At 46.1% G+C, this 18,428-nt stretch overlaps 1 protein-coding gene and 1 long non-coding RNA gene across 2 annotated transcripts; both read right to left on the reverse strand.

Moving 5' to 3' along the window:
• Nucleotides 1-5,014: 5,014 nt before the first annotated feature.
• On the reverse strand, nucleotides 5,015-12,273 carry SUMO2 (small ubiquitin like modifier 2). Its single transcript, XM_075440958.1, has 4 exons — nucleotides 12,137-12,273; nucleotides 10,448-10,579; nucleotides 7,242-7,313; nucleotides 5,015-5,678 (listed from the first exon to the last, which is right to left on the reverse strand). Exons 1-4 carry the CDS (start codon nucleotides 12,155-12,157, stop codon nucleotides 5,616-5,618), a joined length of 288 nt encoding a protein of 95 aa, XP_075297073.1. The 5' UTR covers nucleotides 12,158-12,273; the 3' UTR covers nucleotides 5,015-5,615.
• Nucleotides 12,274-13,409: 1,136 nt separating this feature from the next.
• Nucleotides 13,410-18,310, reverse strand: LOC142363893 (uncharacterized). The gene is made up of 3 exons (XR_012766026.1): nucleotides 17,267-18,310; nucleotides 17,024-17,159; nucleotides 13,410-13,638 (listed from the first exon to the last, which is right to left on the reverse strand). It is a non-coding gene; the product is annotated as an uncharacterized LOC142363893 (long non-coding RNA).
• Nucleotides 18,311-18,428: the final 118 nt, after the last annotated feature.

An 18,428-nucleotide genomic window follows, 5' to 3' on the forward strand; every position in this document is an offset into this window, starting at 1 on the left:
AGAAAAGCCTCGCCTTGGTCATCCTCCCGTGACCGAGGGTTCTTCTTCACGTCAGTCTCTACTACTTACAGCACAAGGAGCGTTCTTTTTTTATTCCAAGCACATCATACAAAAAAAGAGCTTTTGACTTGTCTTTCTTCCCCCAGTTCATTCACAGCTGAAGGTAAAAAGTAAGCTAATAAATAATCCTTGTTACAGCTGGATTTCCAGCTTTCAAAGACTTTTGCATCTGAAGCGATACATGGTGGAAGCTCAGTGGAAGACCGATACCCTACAGACTCAACCGTTTGTTCTCCCAGACGCCGTGGTTTGCAAGAGTTGCAAAAGTTGCTTTGGTGCCTCTCCACATCTGCAGGTGAAGGAGGCTTGAATCGCAGTGTCCAGACTCCTTCTCCAGGCAGCAGAGGTGGTGTTCTGACCAACACAAAAACCAGAGCGGCCAGCTCACGCTGCTGTTCTTGTATGGACACGCAGCACTGCCTAGGCAGGTAGCATACTCCAGAGCATTGCTCCTTAGCAGAAGAGACAACCATCACTGGAAGGGGGAGTCAGTCTCCTGACAGCGTCCTCAAAGAGCTCCTTTCGTTCCACTTTTGTCTTGTCCAAGTTTGCTTGAACCGTGAAGTTTTCTTAATCAAGTGATACTTCACGAGCCCTTATGGGCACCAGATGTGCTTTAACGAGACCTATGGACTGGATGGCAAAAGGGAGGAGGGGACCTAAGCCACCAAAACCAGCACAAAATTCATCACAAAGGGTGTCCTTTGCATCCACCTGCCCCTAGAGAATATTCCTCTCCTAAGGAACAACAATCTCTTTACTGTTCATTTGGGCCTCCACAACCTTAGTCTTCCCCCAGGGCTCCAAAGTCATCCTTGTATCAGGGATAACCATCAAAACCGACCATTCTTCACGCAGTCCCCACTCCCTCGCCAACTCACACACTTCCGCTGCCTTTCTACAGCTCCCCGCTGGCCCTCACTGCTACTGGGACCTCGCCGACCGCGAGCTGCTGCTTTCATAGCACCACCAGAGCAAAACTCTTCCCCTCTAAGGGATCCAAACCATGTCATAAATACCAGCTGGACCTCCCAGTATCTCCATGCCAGAGTAAGACTGTCAGTCCCACACTGCTAGTGAAGAAACCAGAAAAACTCTGTAATTAAGCATCTTGAAGGCCAACCACAAATTGCAAACAGGGATCAAATTCCAGCCTTCCATCTCCTATTTATCCTGACACTCCGACATCCTAAGCACCAGGGACAAGTGCCATACTACCAATTCATTCTGACACCACGTACAAAAAAAGCAAGATAAATTAGGGGAGTCAATTATGTGCTACCAGAACACATTCCGTCTGGCAACTGGTTAACAGCCAGAGTGAACAAACCTCAATAATCCAGACAATGAAATGTATTAATTACAGTTACAGTAGTAATACAATTAAGAATAATTCAAGTTATTTAAAAGCTTTTAGATTGTCTTTTAGGTACTCCACAACAGCCCATCGCACCAGCTTATACAAGCATACTGGACACGATCTAAAAGTGTAATAAAAATCCTTCAATTTATTGTTCACTTAATAGAGGATGATGAAAGAAGCATTTAGTTTTTCATTTTTAGCTTTGAAAACAACTTGCCGTTCCTTAGAAATTCAATCCAACTGGCTGAAGCACAGAAAGTATTATTTCTTTAAGCCAGTCACATTACACCTTTTCATTAATGTTGCAGTAAGCCACAACAGAACCAGTACCCAACAGACAAAACCAGAGCACGCACACGACACTGTCTGCCAGGAGTAATGAAGTGCAGGTACTAGGAAGGAATATTCTTGCAAGAAAATAATCTGGCTTTAACCATAACCTCTGCAGAGATGCTGTATCTGCTTTGATGCTGTAGTTATCTTGCAGCAGCAATTATCTTCGTACTACTTTGGGATTTTTCCTCTGTTGAGAACACCTCCGTACACCAGCACAAGAACCTCTCTCACATTACCACTTGGAGTATTTCCTTACACTCCTGATGGCTTAGCATATTCCACGTCCGAACAGCCTTGCAGTCCCAGAATCCCTCCTGAACCAGCACCTCAGGCCACTCAGTACCAATCCTCAGCAGAGCCCTATTAAATGGCTATTACTCCCACTGTGCAAATGAACTATGGCTCTGATTTTCAGGTGCTAACTACAGGTCCCACCAAAAACAGCTGTGCTTTCGACCTGCCATTTCCCTCCCCTCCGTACATGAATAAAAATGCCTTACTTTAGGTGCCTGAAACAAACAATTTTGGTTACATTTTTTTAAATAACTGGTAGTGTCCATTCCACAACTGAAACTGAAGCTGTCTGAGTGACTGAAGACCCAGCACACGCTAAAGGCAAGGTCTTCTCAGCCACAAGAACTCGCTGGAGCGTTGTATCCAATTACGACTTGCTCTATTCTTGCTCATTCAAAAACCATGAGAGGAATATTAACTAAATTGCATGGTAATCACTTTAGAAGACATTATTCGAAAATTGTGGGTAATAATGTAATTTGCCCAGGCTCTTGAAAGATCTCAGGTGTTTAACAAACATGAAAAACTTACCTCCCAACTAGTGTGGCAAGACCTCTTTGCCCAGTTTTCCTTTATCCTCCGACACGTGGACTTCTAGTAGTCCCTTAGGCCACCAGCATAAACAGAAGAACTGCTACAAACCAAGCCCAGCCAAACAGCTAAGGGAACTCCAGACAATCTGATCCACATTGTTTGCATCCCTGTACTCCACACCACTTCCAAATCATGCCCCCCAGCAGCAGCCGTCTTGGTGAAGACGTAGGCACAGTAAGACCACTTCGGTCCCAGCAAACAGGAATCAACAGGTAAATTCTCTACGCAGCAGAGGAGCAGTACCGACAAGCACCAAGTTCTGTCATAAGAAGTATTTGCAATACCATACAAGAAGAGTTCTAAAAAAAATGTGGTTTTTTTTTAAAAATAGGTTAGTCCTTCCGCATTGTTGTGGACACAAACATGTATCAGAATGCACCAGCCCACTTAACAGGTTGCTAGACTAATCGAAATTAAATGTCTGAGGGTCTCAAGGAACTAAATCACTTAAGTTCTTTGAGACAGTTTCTTGATTTTTATCTAATTAAGGAAACATCTCTCATAAAAGACCATTTTATCAGTTTTTGATTGCAGTCACCATCTTACATAGCCACCATTCAGCACTGGTAGAAGATTCAGAAATATGAGGCGCAAACTCAGGTGAACAGCAGAGAGATGCGACAAATGGAGTGGAGAAGTTCAGGTGAATCCTGCACATACGCTGATGACAGATGAAGTACCACTCTACTAATTCAGGAAATTAAGACATTGTTTTTGAAAGCATGCTGTTCAGTACCTGTCACTTGACTTCTATTGCCTCAGGAAAGAAAAAGTAGCAGGCAAGATACAACAGGGAGTTTTGAGCTTCACGGCCTTAAGCTGGTCTGAAAAAAAAACTGTATTAGAGGAGACCTCACCCTTTCTTCAGCAACTAAAGCAAGTCCAAACATCTTTTTTGGCCAAACAAGATAAAGTCAGCTTTCTCCTGGGAGAAGTCTTGGCATGACATCAAGTTGAAAGAATTTTATACACTGTTATCAGCAGTCTAGCCAGGTTAAAAGCCAGAGATTCTAAAGCCAAAGAGCAATGTATTCCACACCCAACCTATGAAAGGGGTTGAAATACATTCCCACCATGACCACCCATTTATTTTTTTTCCCCAAGTAAGTTTTTTTCCAGACCTTTCTGAGTTTGGATATGAAAACACTTGCTCACAAGAGGGAATTCCAACTTTGCGATATACCACAGAAGTGTACAAGATACACACCAGAACAAAACATAATCTGCTTAGCAGTAGAATTTCCTGCAATTAAAACCACAGCACACAGTAGCCTACACTCTTCAGCTACATAGTCAAAAGCAACGGCAACAACAGATGCTATTTTTTTCTTATCTCCATTAGAGGTAATTAATGTAATACCAAATGTGTTACAATCATGACAGAAGTCAAACAGATCATCTTCCATTAGCTAAACGCACAGACCCATCACTTTAACTTTGTGGCACAGAACTTCTAGGTCCAGCAGGCACAGGTCTAGCATGTAATAACCACTTCTTGAATTAACTATTACAAAAACTACCCACCAAAAAGTTAGCTCTGCTAACAAGTCACTACCTCAAAGAGCAGTAACTTACTGCAAACACTACAAAGTATTAGGACATTCCTAGGACATCAGCGAACACTTTGGAGCTGCTGAGTAGGCAGGTATATAATCCTTCATGAATGCCCATGGATTTCACCACAACCTCTAAACTTCCCCATGAGAAAATTCCAGAACAGCCTTCTGGAAAAGACTCATGACAAACATCACTGTCACTACCTCCCCTTCAGTACTTCGAGCCTCTTCCCCTTTACCACAATGGTACAGCAGAGCTTGGAATCTACACCACCATAGCTAAATACACCCCAAAACAGAACTCAGGTTTTTATTTTTGCTTTACATTTCCAAGTATCTCCCATTTGATACCACGGTAAACTGAATGGTTACCAAAATACTTTGCTCTTTTTAACTTAATGGTTACATCAACAAGCATTCAAACACAGAGTTTGGAATAAGCTACTGTGACAACAACATTGATGTTTCTGTTGAAGACTGACAAAAAGAGCTCAACCCAAAGGCATTGGTAAGTAGTCCAGTACTTCGCAGTTTGCCTAATCAAGCATTTTTGGCTTAGCAGAAGGTACACCAAAACAAACAAACAATCAAAAGAAGACAAAACTGACTTCTATTTCCAGTTCAACTACTGACTGACTGAGAGGTCTGATGGAAGCCTTTCACTTCCAACAGTCCTCTGACTGTAAAAGGAGGATTACACTTACTTACTGCACAGAAAGCTGAGAACGGAGAAGCATACAGAGCTGCAGAGAAAGAAATACAAGTGCTGAGTACTATTACTCCACAGAAAAAAAAAAAAAAAGAAAACTGGTTATTTTAAACAAGAAGTTTATTTAAACAACAAGACGCTTTACTTGAAGGGAAAACTATCTAGAATTTTTTTTTTTTTTTTTAGAGTAATTTACCCCTACTTAGACAGAGATTGCTCTACATGTAACAGCTACGTACAAAAAAGTTATAAAATTGTCCTTGGTTTTACAATGATAAAAGAAAAACATTGAAATTATCCAATCAAACAAGGTATGTAAGGTTTTTGAACAGTGAGAGCAAAATAACTTACTGGAATATAAAGATAAAAGTAGAAGGAGCATGCCACTAACGGAGAAAGGGGCATTTTCACAGAAACAGTTTGTTTTCCCACCCCACCTCCATTAAATGTTGATCAAAACATACCATTGGCCATTTAGTTAAAAAAAATATGCATTATGTCTGTGCACATACACCAGTTACTTTATGTACAATAGAAGGAATAAGAAAAAAATCAGAGAGAGAAGAGAGAAAACTATACTGCAGTAGTCAGGATGTGGCTGAACCAAGTCTCATTTTTCTAATTGTGAATGTGTCGCCTGTGGGAGCACAGTTCTGGAGAAGAAAGTAGCAGGTTCTTTTTTTGTGTGGTTGGGTTTTTTTTTTTAGTAAACTCCTCCTGTTTGCTGCTGGAACACATCAATTGTATCTTCATCCTCCATTTCCAACTACAGCAGAAAAAAGAAAAAAGGCTTTCAACTCTTCTCAGATCTCTACTACAGGCTGGGTTGTTCTGACATCTCCTATCTTCGTTCATTTTTATGCAACTTAACCAGACCAGCCCCACTCCCCACCACAACTCTGCACATTTAATCTACTTCACCGTAACTCAAAAGCAAAGAAAATACATGGAAAAAAAAAAGTGCCAGTTGGTAATTGTTGTCCTAGAATGAATTCTAGTATGTAACGTCAGGGTGCATTGTATGATTCCTGTGGAAAAGACTGACATTGGTAATATTTAACTCTGTTGCCTACTTTGCCATTGCATCTTCTTTCTCCTATTTACTTCCTCAGTTTACCTTAGAACACTGCCACAATTCCACTTTGCTGCTGCTGTTCAAACGTGCAAATGGCTTCAGCTACAGCACTAAAGAAAGCAGACTACAATTAAGGCCCCTAGCCCAACCAGGCAAAAATCGAGCATCGGCAAGCACAAAAAAAAAATTATGAACACCTTACATTGTCAACGATGTAACAAACTGCCAGTGAGGAACAGCAATACTCCATTAACATAATTTTCTTTTTTCACAGTAACTTTTACAGTTGATATTCCTGGGATGTTAGTGTTACCTATTGAAAAAATCTGTACCAAGACTGAAGGAGCTGCTATAACTAATGTAAGTTATATTTCTAAACAGTGTCCATTTCTGCTCCAGGAAATCAAACTGGTCTATGGCATTTACCGCAGCTATAAATAGACTGGTCCTTAGCTTCAGCGTAACATGGATGGAGAGCACAGCACCCTGTTGACTCAGTTATCAGTATTCTAAGTTAAAAAGTTCCATAGATCATGGCTGTAAGAGGCACATTCTTTGGACAACTGCTTAGAAAATACAGATCTACTATAAACCTTCTAAAAACAGGAATCCCTTATTTCCTAAGAAGTGGTTCTGAAAAGCATATAAAACTGTATCACTTGGAAAGGCTCATCAAACACAGCTATGTGGAGCAGTACAGAAAAATACTCCAGTCACAGTAACCCATTCTGTTCTTGGATCTGCCTTCATTTTAACCAATTACTAACAGACAACCCAAACGTCACAGTATTCAATAATTTTATAAAGCTGAAATAGAGCTTCAAATTACAACAGAAAATTACTTTCATATTACAAATGCAAGTTTGTGAACAGGATCTCTGATAACATCCTGGCCATTTTCTACAAAAAGATAAAGCAAATCCTTCAGGAAAAACTCAATTCTTAACTTACCGATTCTTATCTCAGAGGCGTGAGTCAATAAAGTAACAGTTTTACAAGATTCACCCTCTCTACACTGCACTTAATTTTCTTATTTTACTACTACAGTGATATAGACTTATTATTCAAAACACTTAAGAAGTCTTGCATTTCATTTCCAATAATTCCAAACTAGTTATACCAAAATAATAGTAAAAAAAGATCACTTTCTACCACTATTATATACAATTACACAAGTATTTTATATGAAACACCTCGATCAATGCCTGCAGCAAATTTCAAATACAGTTCTTTTGTCTTGCTTCTGTTGTTTACCTGTGCAGGTGTGTCTGTTTCATTAATTGGCTGCCCATCGAACCGGAATCTGATTTGCCTCATTGACAACCCCTGGACAGAGAGAAGTAACACAAAGGGAAGTAAGTCTGGTGTAAAAGTACTCACTAGTTTTCTCTTGAACTTGTCACTGGAACTGCAGCATGATTATTAACAGCCACCGTTCATAGTGCCCGATGTAGTTTTCATACTCCCCTCGTGCACTGACTTCCAGGCATTTCACTACAAATCGCTGCAATCTGTTTTGTATTAAAAATTGCATTGTGTCCAGTAACTAAGAGAAGCAACAGTGCCTCCACTGACAGTAAGTTAAAATAAAACCATTTCTAGTACACAAGTCTCACCCCAAAGGCCAGGATTTTTACACTGCTTTTTAATAAAAGTTCCCTTAAAAATTAGATGCAACACTTTGGGTAACAAACGTCAAACAGCAATATTCAACACTCCTTTCTGATCTCCCCCAAAAGCAAAGTTTTTCTGAAATATTTTTTCCAGAAATGCAACTACCATCTGTTAGTCTGCAGCAGCAACTTACTGACCTTGAATTCCTATTAACAAGAAACCAATGGATCTAAGTTTTTCCCTGCACAGCTGGAACTGTCAAAAAAAAAAAAAAAAAAAACAAAAAAACCCTACTTCCAGAAACTACTGAAAAAGTATTTCAAACTAGCAATTTCTACCACACAATAGTCATTTTGCTGACCTCTTCCATCCCCCAGAAGACTACTTCTCATTCTCACTCAAGCCAACAGATTGAAAGAGATAACCAAGAACTACAGTCCCTTCTTCTAATAGCATAAGCTTCAAATTCACAACTTAGTTTTCAAAAAATATCCTACAGCACACTACATTCTGCAAAGGAAGATGAATGAAGTTTGAGGATACCAGAACCAAGAACCTCAGTGTCTTACTTCTTTCCCAGTTCTATCTACTCTCTCTACGAAGTATCTGAAAATACAAGAAGTCTAGTTGGTTTTGAAGTAAATCCAATAGATTGCATGGTGCTGCTTTGGAACTTCTGAATTAGAAAAGAAGCCTTCATTTAGCCATGCAAGAGTAGATATAACACACAAAAGAAAACATAGCCACTATTTTTGAAAAGTTGGTTTGTCAGGAAAACCACCTTAATAAAAAATACGAGCAAACTTTTTGGTAATAATTTATAGTTCACAGCAAAATGCCTTCTCTAGTGTGACTAAGATTCTGCAGTGCTCACTCAGAACATCATTCTGTTTAAGAAAACCATGTGGCTAAGTGTCATGGCAGCAACACCTTTTTTCACAGTAACACCCGGTTTGAGCCTTTTTCTCAGACATGGCGTTTCTTAAAATATAGTATTTCCTGTTCCACAAGTTTTGGGTTTTTGCAGGTTCTTGACAACTTTCTGAGCTGAATAAATGATAGCTGAAAACATACTGAAAAACTGTACCTTGGCAAGATTAGTATCCACGAAAAATAAAGTATGTTCCATGGACGATTTCTTCCCCCACTTACAATAATCACAGATAAGTCTTCATCTTTTAAACATATCATTCAAGGTTTAGTTACTTCCATTTAGGTCTACTACTTGCAATACATGATTTTCATTCTTTAAAGCTGCTAAATTCTCCACCGTATGCAACTTCCACCTCTCCAAAATTAAATCTAAAGTCTACAGTTTAAGCATTTTAAGATTGGGTATGCCTAGTTAGGAACATGAACAAAATAAGAGATATGCAGAAGAAATGCTTTTAAACAAAGTTTGAGAAGCAAGCACGTAAGAAATCGAATTTAAAGACAACTCCATTTCCACAGAAATACCCTTTGGATATCTACTAGCTTAAAACTGAAATCCTAAAAAATGTCTCCCATTCTAAGGATTTTTTTTTTTTCCTCTCCAACTGACACCTGGGATTTTTTTACCAGTTTTCATTTTTTTAAAGCAAATTAGAAATTTAGGTGAAAAGTTTTAGAATCTTGCTTTTGTTTGTATCCAAGTACCTAAAGTATGAACAGTACTCCTAAAATCATCTTTCCCAGGACTTTACAAACCATTAACCAATCCTCAAACTCCCCAAAAGACAGCTGTAACTCCACTTTATGTTTGCAAAATGCAGTACACAGTGACTTACATAAAATGAGTTTTGCCTAATAGGTATGGGAAAACTGAGCCCACAGCCTCAAATATTCACTATTTTATCCCCAGAACACCCATACAAGAACATATCCACATGTTCAATAAGAGCTGATTTTCCTTGTCTTTATTCATATGCCTGTTCTACTCTGACAATGGGTAAACTTAAGAGATTTTACCACTCTGGACATGAATTAGAGTTTGTTTTTTCTTGGCAGTGAAATAGTTACCTCAATATTTTATACTGATTTTATTGTATTTAATAGTATCACTGCATATTTGTGTTTAAAAAAAAAAAAAACTTTCCCCGATTCCAAACACCTTCCTAGTGATGGAACTTTTTAAAGGCAGACACTCATTAAAAAACCATGGACATCAGAGACAAAAGTTTCCTAATCAAAAGCTTCAGAAGAAAGTATTAAATAGCACTACTCTTGTACAGGTGTTTTAGAACTTGCAATAGCTGTCTGCAGTTGCCACTAGGATAGCAAAATAAATTTTTTGTCCCTCAGAGGATTAATTTGAATACTAGGCCACAAGAGAAAAAACAAATCTCATCATTAAATGTACAAGTTCCTTCTCAAGCTACACACTAGACACCTTTAGACCCTGAAACACTCATTGATATTATCTCATCTTAATACAGTAATACTAAGCTAATAAATCAGAAGTCTATGACCAGACCAGTATGTTACCTGGAGTTATAAAAACACCTTTAATTATCACTCAACTCTCTATCCTAAGTTCACACCACAGGTTCCTAACCCACCCTTTTCCATACGGGTATTTTTGAGCAGTAGAGTAACAGTTGCCTCCCAACAGCCTACACCTATAATGCAGATTTCAGAGATAACAACAGATCTTTATTTTACCCATTTCCTGTCACAATCCTGTCAGTCCACTCTATAACAGATCCTAAGAAAAATATACTTTCCACAACACAATTAGTTTCTGCTAAGTCTTTATCATTTTGCATATTTACATAGTTTTAAGACTTTACTGTCTTCATCTATCTGTACGGAGATCATCTCTCCCCCAGACACCAGTTCTCCTGATGATCACACAAGAACCATACCTGTCGTTCACAATAGGCTTTCATTAGTTTACTAAGTGGTGTATGCCTCTTAATCTTAAACTGCACCACAGACCCATCTTGCCCTGCCACCTTCAGATTAATGTGGTCATTGTTTTCAGTCTTCACTCCTTCCTGTTGAGGAAATAAAAGAAAAAAAAAATACAATACTTTTTTAAAAGGTATGAAACAAGAAGTGAAAATTCTACCAAAGTGCAACAGGTCATTAAAAGGAGGAAATAAAGATATTATAGCTGTTTACCGATGCAACACTTTGAATTAGGAAATAAAGGTCAATACTTGTAACTTGAAAATAAAAAAAAAGTCACACACACAAAAAACCTAAACCCTACTAACATTCGTTGTTATTCTTGACATTGGTTAACATGCAAAGCAACTGTGAAGACTTACTAGGCCAGCTGTTTTATAACAGATTTTTTTTTAAAAAAAGTTCTTTCTACCAAGGGCACAACAGTATGCAACACTACAGTTCCCAATCAAAGGAATAAAGTTATTTATAACTACAATCTCAAGCACTAGCAAGTCTCTTTCTCAGTATATCTCAAACTTTTCCCTGTCAGTTGAGCTACTTCTGAAAACTTCCAAGATACTTTGAAGGAGCGTATTTAAAAAAATGAGACAGAACCAAGCTTTCTCCTTCGGAAAACGTTTAAGAAAAAACCCTCCTCAAGCAGCAGCCTGATCTCCTCGCCTCCATTAGAAGCCCCACGCAGAAACTGCAGAGACCCAACTTCCAACTCCGCTGCTCCGAGTATCCCGGGAGAGGCAGAGCGAAGACCCAGCGCTACCCAGTCCCCGCCCGCGCCCGCTCCCGGGGTGCCCGGCAGCCGTTCCACCTTTGTTTTCCTCGGGAGGAGCGGGGAGGGCGTCGGGCGGCCCCGGCCGGGCTGCGGGTCCCCGCCACGGGACAGACCCCGACAGCCCCGCCGCCTTCAGACTCGGTTTAAAAATGGAAGGGGGAAGAAAAAAAAAAAATTAAAAAATAATAAAAAAGAACGGCGGCAGCGCGGCGTTCGCCGCTTGTGGGTTTGTCCGCTGCGGTTGTTTTTAATTCCTGCTGTCGAGAAGCGAAGCTGCCCTCCGCCCGCAGCAGCCCCCCCCGCGAGGCCCCTCCCGCGGCCAGGGCCGCTGGGCCGAGGGGCGGCACAAAAGGGGCCGGGAGCGCTGCCCGCCCCCCCCGCCCCGGAAAGGCCGCGGCGCGCTCCTGCCAGCGCCGGCGGGGAAGGGGCTGGCGAGAGCCCCAGCGACGGGCGGGGATGCTGCGCCCCGGCCACCAGGCCGGCCCCGGCGCCGCGAGGAGGAGGAGGAGGAGAAGGAGGAGGAGGAAGGCAACAGCAGCAACCGCCTCCGGACCTGCCTCTCTCCCCGAGGAGGGCGGGAAGGGAGCCCGGATTCGCCCCCCTCACCACCACCCCCCCTCCCCCTTTCCCCGCCGCCCTCCCCGGGGATCCTCCGCCCGCCCCGGGAGGCTGCGGCCCCGGCCCCCCCTCACCCGGCGGGGCGGGAAGGCGGCCGCGGCCTGGGTGCGCAGGAAAATGGCGCGCAAAGCCGGTGCGGCGGAGCGCAGGCCGTTGGCTGGCCGGGCCGGGACCGGGGCCTGGCCTCCTGCCGCCACCGCCGCCGCCTGAGGGACGAAGTGAGGCGGCGGGGGCGGGAGGGCGCCTGCCTCACCTTGGGCTTCTCGTCGGCCATGGCGAGTCAGCGACGTCCGGGCCACTCCGAGCGCCTCACAAAGGGGGGGAAGAAACGACCGAGCGCGGCGGAGGAGAGAGAGAGGGGAAGGCGGGGGGGGGGGGAAGGGAGCGCGCACGCACTGCCGCGGGGCCGCGCCTTGCCTCGTGCGTGCGCGCGCCCGCCCCATCCGCCGCGCTCTCCCCCGCCCCCCCCCCGGCGCGGCCCCGCCGCCCATTGGGCCCCGGCGGACGAGGCGGGGGGAGGGGGGGAGGCGGGGACAGGGCGGGGAAGGGGGGGGAAGGGAGCGCGCGCGCGCCCCGGCCGTTACATAACGCGGTGGCGGGAGGCGGAGCGTGCGCGCGCCCCGGCGGCTGCCCGCGCTGCGTGCGCGCACCCCGCCCCGCCCGCCCGCCGGGCGCAGCGGGCCCTGCCGTGCGGCGGGCATTGTCCTCCTCAAAATGGCCGCCGGGCCGCGCGCCCCGCGCCCCCCCCCCCCCCCCCGGGCCGGGCTCCTCAGGGCCCCCCTCAGCGCTGCCGCCCCTTGGGCGCCTCACGGGGGGCCCTGCTGGCTGCCCTCCTCCGGGCCTGCCGCGCTCCCCCACGGGTGACCCCTCCATGTCATCCTCCTCTGGGGCCTCCTCAGACCTGATGGGTTTCTGCCCCCCTGCGCGTGGCCGTCGCTGTTCCACGGGTGACAGCGATGCAGGCTGCATGGCGGGACAGCCAGCAGCGGCACCGCCGGGGTGCCCGGCCGTCCCCCCACGGCAGGCGAGGCGTGGGTTTGCCCTGCGGTTTCTAGAACCCAGAGCCGCTGTGCCTCTCTGCAGCACCTGAGAAACGCAGCTTGAACATCAGTAAAACTGCAGTCGAGGTTTACCTCTGTTCTTCAACAGGCTAAGAACACGATGCAGCACCTCAAAAATTACATAAATAAGAGGAGATGCTTCTAGTGATGCGATTCCTTGAAGTTCACTCCAGTGGAGGGGAGGAGGACATGGTCTCAGTCACTCCAGGGATTTCACCAAACAGGTTCCCACAAAACGGTTTCTGAGCTTTTTTTCATCGGCATCCCACCCGCCGCCATCATTCGTCCGCTTTCTCTACAGTCGTAGGTGGAAAAGACACCCCACGAGAACGCCCCTTGTGCAGACCTGAGGCGGGCGTTAGTCGGCACCGGGCCGCGCTGTGTGGTGACGGCGCTCCGGCTCACGATGCCAAGGCGGCCATACGGCCACGCGCACCCTCAGCTGCCGGCGTGACAAAATCCAGGCCTGCACATAACGCACCTCCGGCACCCCTTCGGAGACGTTACAAGATGGGGTTTGTCCAGAATAAACTACTCCAGGAGCGAAATATCACCTGAAACTTCACTTACGAGCAAATACAGACTGCTTCTCGCTGCGGATTCTGAGCCCCCTCCTCTGCCTTCTGTCACGTCACTTCACACCCCAGTACCTCCCTTCTGAGTGCGGACTCACGGAGACTTTAATTGCAGTTGCCTAGAAGTTGAAGAACATGGGAAGATGAAGCCAAACCTCTACCCTAGTCCACAGCTGAGAAAATAACACAGCCACAGCCCTCCCCGAGGCAGCGAAGATGGCCCGCGCAGCCAGCTCAGCTCCCACAAAACACGGCCATTAAAGTCTTTCACTGTCTCCTTGTAGACCAGGCCTCCATATATTATAAAACTTTCCCTCTGCTTCAGTACTCTGGAAGACTAAATCGCATCTAAAATTTCATAGAACCTTTTAGTTTTAGTATTTTACTCCTTCTCAAGAGTCTTTATGAGTCAGTTCTGGAAAAATCAGAGGCGCTGGAAGAGCTCCGTCCGACCCAGGAAGGCAACGGAGATGCTGCTTTAAATTGTAACTGCGACTCAAACTCACGCTCCTTTCAGCTGCAGTTTCCACTCCTACCTGTGTCATTTTCCTTGATTTATCATCACAAGACTGTTCCAGTCAGTCTATCCTGCCTGCTTTCCATGCATTTAATTACTCATGTTATTATTTTTCTATTTATTTAAGCTACTGGGAGGCAAGAAGCACCCGTGGCTAGAGAACACAACCTGCTTCTGTACAAACCCCCCTCACGCAGTCTGACGGTGTCCCAGTCTCCTACAGTCTCCCTTCACCTTTTCTTTTTTCTCTGAAAAGCCGTGGGCAACGGCATTTGGACCTTCTGAAGTCCATTATCACCACCAAGAAACAGGACTATAGGTGAGAACAAGGAAATAAAGCATCCTAAAACCCACTCTATCCTTCTACTTCATGCACGGCTTTTCTAAGCGAGACTCCAAACACTCGGGGTGCTTTACAGAACAAAAGACAAGTGCCATTTCCCAAAGGACCTGAAGTTCTATTTTTAGAAATGATGCAACATCACAGAGAAGCAACCGCTGTGAGGAAGGGCATTACAAGGCTGATGTTGCTCGACGGTCCGGTTTTGTTTTGCTCTTGCCACTTGTTCCCCTCCCCTGCGCCTCTGAAGATCTCTGGGCTGCAGGTCCAGGAGGATTTCTTTGGGAGGTGGGGTGAGACTGGTCAAGGCCTGAGAGCAGCATGACAGAACTGAAAGCAGCAACGGCGTCAAGCGAGACATACACCAAGGCCAGCACCACAAACAGAACAAACATGCTTAAAAGGAGACGGGAAAATACACTATTTTTTTTGAGAATGTCCAGAATTTTGCTACTGCAGAAGTTGTATGTGCTCAAGAAAGCTGAAAACTGTTCCAGCTGTACCACCATTGGCCTCGCCACCAAGGACACGGATTCCCAATCACGGAGCAGGTTTCTACAAACCTCTTACTTCTATGGCTTTTCTTCTTATACAGCAACAGAGGAAACTCACATTATACAGGAGATTTGGTGGAGCTAACAATAAACAGTGCTAAAACCCGCACAGATAACCGGCTAGACAGCAGGACTGGGAGGCCGCGGCAGGCGAGAAGCCACACTGGGAACTACAAAGGACCCAGTCCCGCAGGGTCCAGGCTGCAGCACAGGGGGGCAAAGGCAAAGCTTTTTGTCTCTCTGAGCTCCTCCTCTTCAATGCACAGAGCTGAAGGGAAGTAAATGGGGAAGCATCACAGTGAGAATTCCAGAGAAATTCCATCTCTGGGAAAAAAAATTCCATGTGTTGTTTCCTTAAATATTTCAATGCCTTGTTTCATTCTTGTGTGTAGTGTTGTAAGGAAGAAACAGGACGTATCTAGATCTCATAGAGCTCTTAGGCTTAATTCTCCACCCTCTTCTGAAGAGGGCAGGGAACATGGGCACTCAACATACGTTCCCTTTTGCACCAAAATTTTAAGACATTTAAGATTTTTAAGACATGAAGACAGCTACAAACGGAGTAGCACAAGTGTGTGCCGCTGCACGTGAGCAAGCATACGCCTCCAAAAGCAGCTCCAGCCCCTTCAAAACTGGTATTACTTTGCAATTAGTTCAATGCAAGAATAGAAAGCGGTTATTTGAAGGTGTAAGCAGGTGAGTAGGGCTGAAGCTGCCTTCTCAGCCTGGACTCAAGGTCTGAGTAGCTTACTCAGGCTTTGCTCATCATTAATACTAGTTTAGCACCATTAGAAAATACATTTTGCCTGGGGCACTGCCTGTTCTGTCTTTTCCCTGTTCGTGATGCTGATGAATCCCTCTATTCCCCAAGTCATGAAACAGCTTTCAGACCTCTTATTTTGCAACTCGGTAATTCCCCGCCTCATCAGGCCTTGGTTTTTTTTGCTGTTTTGTTGTTTTGTTTTTTCCTGACCAGAAAAAGGTAACAGTTTCTCTACACCTTTGCCTTCCTCACCGCACCCAGAGCCTGTACTCCAAAGCCTTTTTGAACAACATGAAGTTCTATGCTGACATGGTGGTTCTCAGTTCTGCTTAATTACACGGACCGGACAGGCACAGAAGCCTTTTTGACAAGGTGTGCGGGAAGGACTCCCTTCTAGATATGCGCAGCCCTCCAGCCAACCTTCCAAGGAGGATCAAGAGACTCCAAGCTTTTGTCCTGAAGCTCACCTTTCCCAGGGTGACTTCCCCAGGAACCAGCCACCTTCCCTATCAATCAGTTCAAGAGCATCAGACACCGCAGACATGCAGGGCCACCTGCACTTTTAGGGAGTGAGCAAAGTGGACTGTACGTGCCAAGAGGCAGCAGGAGCGGATCAAAGAGCTATAGCTGCTAGACCAGCTTTTAGCGTCTCTTTACGCAGGATGGAATTCTGGCGCAGAAGAGGACACTGTCCCACTCCTAGATCCACCACCTCAGTCATCAACACTTCTCTCTCCATGCTGATGAAGGGAAAAACAGGACCAGTGAGACAGCCGGGCACTCTGGAGGGTCGTCAGGCCTTGCAGTCCAGCTGGGAAAGGCTGACCACCTGCCTTCCAGCTGCCTCCCCCTGCACGTAGGGCTGCGGTTCCCTACGGAGTGGTCCACAGAGTCAAATGTTACATTTGGAAAAGCACAAAAGCAAAGCAAAAGAAACGCACGTGGCGATGTGAAAGAACACGGGGATGCTCCAGGCACTCGGGTGTCCCTAGGGAAGCCTCAGGTGGCAAGTCCTGCTCTCAGGGTTGACACTCCAATGAGCTCATGCGGAAAGAACCCCATAGCTTCACCACACAGAAAACAAAGAGCAACTCCCATCCTTCCAACAAGGATCTCACTTGGTAGGCCACCCTCAGATTTCCATTACGAGAGACAGTCAGCTCTACAGTAATTATGCATTTTAGTTCATTAGTAGCTTCTAATTACGATGCCCATACAAGGCGTGGGCTCTGTATTTTTCTCCAGCGCACTGGATTGGTAACATAAACCACCAGAAGTTTCCTTCTAGCACTGCAAAGAAACAGATGCAGTTCTGGAAGCAGCACCTTACCCTTGAAGGATGGTGGTAGAAGACCTCTTAGTGCTGGGTTTTCAGACATCCAGTTTTGATCTGAATCCTGAGACGTTTCAGTAATGTGTTGAAGGATATTTTTGATCTAGAGATCGGCACTAACAGCCTCAGAAGTCTGCAGCACAGAGCAGCACCATTTCGTGAGACAGCAGATGAATTTGTGCGTAGGAGAGATCCGAATACACGCATATCCCCAAATTCCCCAAAATACAGGACTCTTACCCACAATAAAGGACGAGCTTTCTTAAAACTGATGAATCATAGTTTCTCAAGCAGGTTTCTGAAAATTTAAGTTCTTCTACCCTGCAACAAGCCATTCCTCCTGACTGACCTGAACAGACACCACTTCTTTCTCTTGGCACGATCGGCGTCACAACGGGCTCTTACCAAAGAGAGCTGTCAGCTTTATTTTTACTGGAAGTGAAGGCTGCAGTAGCCAACAAAGTAAAAAAAGGCAATTTAAGAGTGGAGCGTTGCAGCATGTGTCCTATGGGCACAGCGAATCATTTAGGCTATCTTGAAAAATTCTTACATGAGCTTCTTTAAAAAGCACCCGTCTGAGAGGGGCTGGCTGCTTCTAGCTGCGAGTTCAGCAAGACCGCACTGCTAATATTTTTCTTAACAAGTTTGTTACGCAGAGGAATAGGCAAAAAGCGAGTACGCAGAGACGGGAAGGCAAGCAGCAGGCAAGGGAAGGAGCAGAGCGTGGTTAGCGTTTTTCATGCCAAGTTACTGATGGATACTCGGGTTCCATTCCGTCAGCACGCGAGCTCCCGGCGTTCGCAGAAAGCTGACCCGGCAGTCTGCAGGGGCGTCAGCGGGCAAACTGCCCGCTCTCTGGGGGCTCTGAACTCCCACCCCGACCCTGCCAGGCAGGGAAGGGAAGGAGACTCACGGCCCCGAGTCGGGCACGGCAGAGCTCTTCCCCCGGCGCGCCGCCCCGACCCGCTGCGATGGAGCCGACGCTTCGCTGCGAGCCCTCCTCCGCCCCGCGGGAGGCCAAACGCAGCCGCTTTGATGATCCAGCTCCACCAGCGAGCCTGCCCCAGCGCTGCCACCCGGCTCAGCGTCACCTGCCACGGCGCGGAGGCTCGTCCGCCCGCCAGCCCGCCCCAAGCCGGGGGAGAAACCGCTTATCAGAAGCCAAGCAAGCGAGGGCACCGCCGGGGCTGACCGACCCCCGGATCGCCCGGAGCCCGCGCCGCACCCAGGCAGCGCTCCAGCCGCCGGGAAGAGCCAACCAGGCGGGTCGAGACGCGGCGGCCGCCTCCCAGCCCCGCTCCCGGTACGCGGGGCGGCACGGAGCCCCGCAGGCACCCCCCGAGGCACCGGCTGCCGCTCCGGCGCCCGCAGCCTCCCCCCCCCGCCGCGCAGCACCAGCCCT

The sequence above is a fragment of the Opisthocomus hoazin genome, chromosome 21 (genome assembly GCF_030867145.1).
Source record: "Opisthocomus hoazin isolate bOpiHoa1 chromosome 21, bOpiHoa1.hap1, whole genome shotgun sequence".
In the NCBI taxonomy this organism is placed as follows: domain Eukaryota; kingdom Metazoa; phylum Chordata; class Aves; order Opisthocomiformes; family Opisthocomidae; genus Opisthocomus; species Opisthocomus hoazin.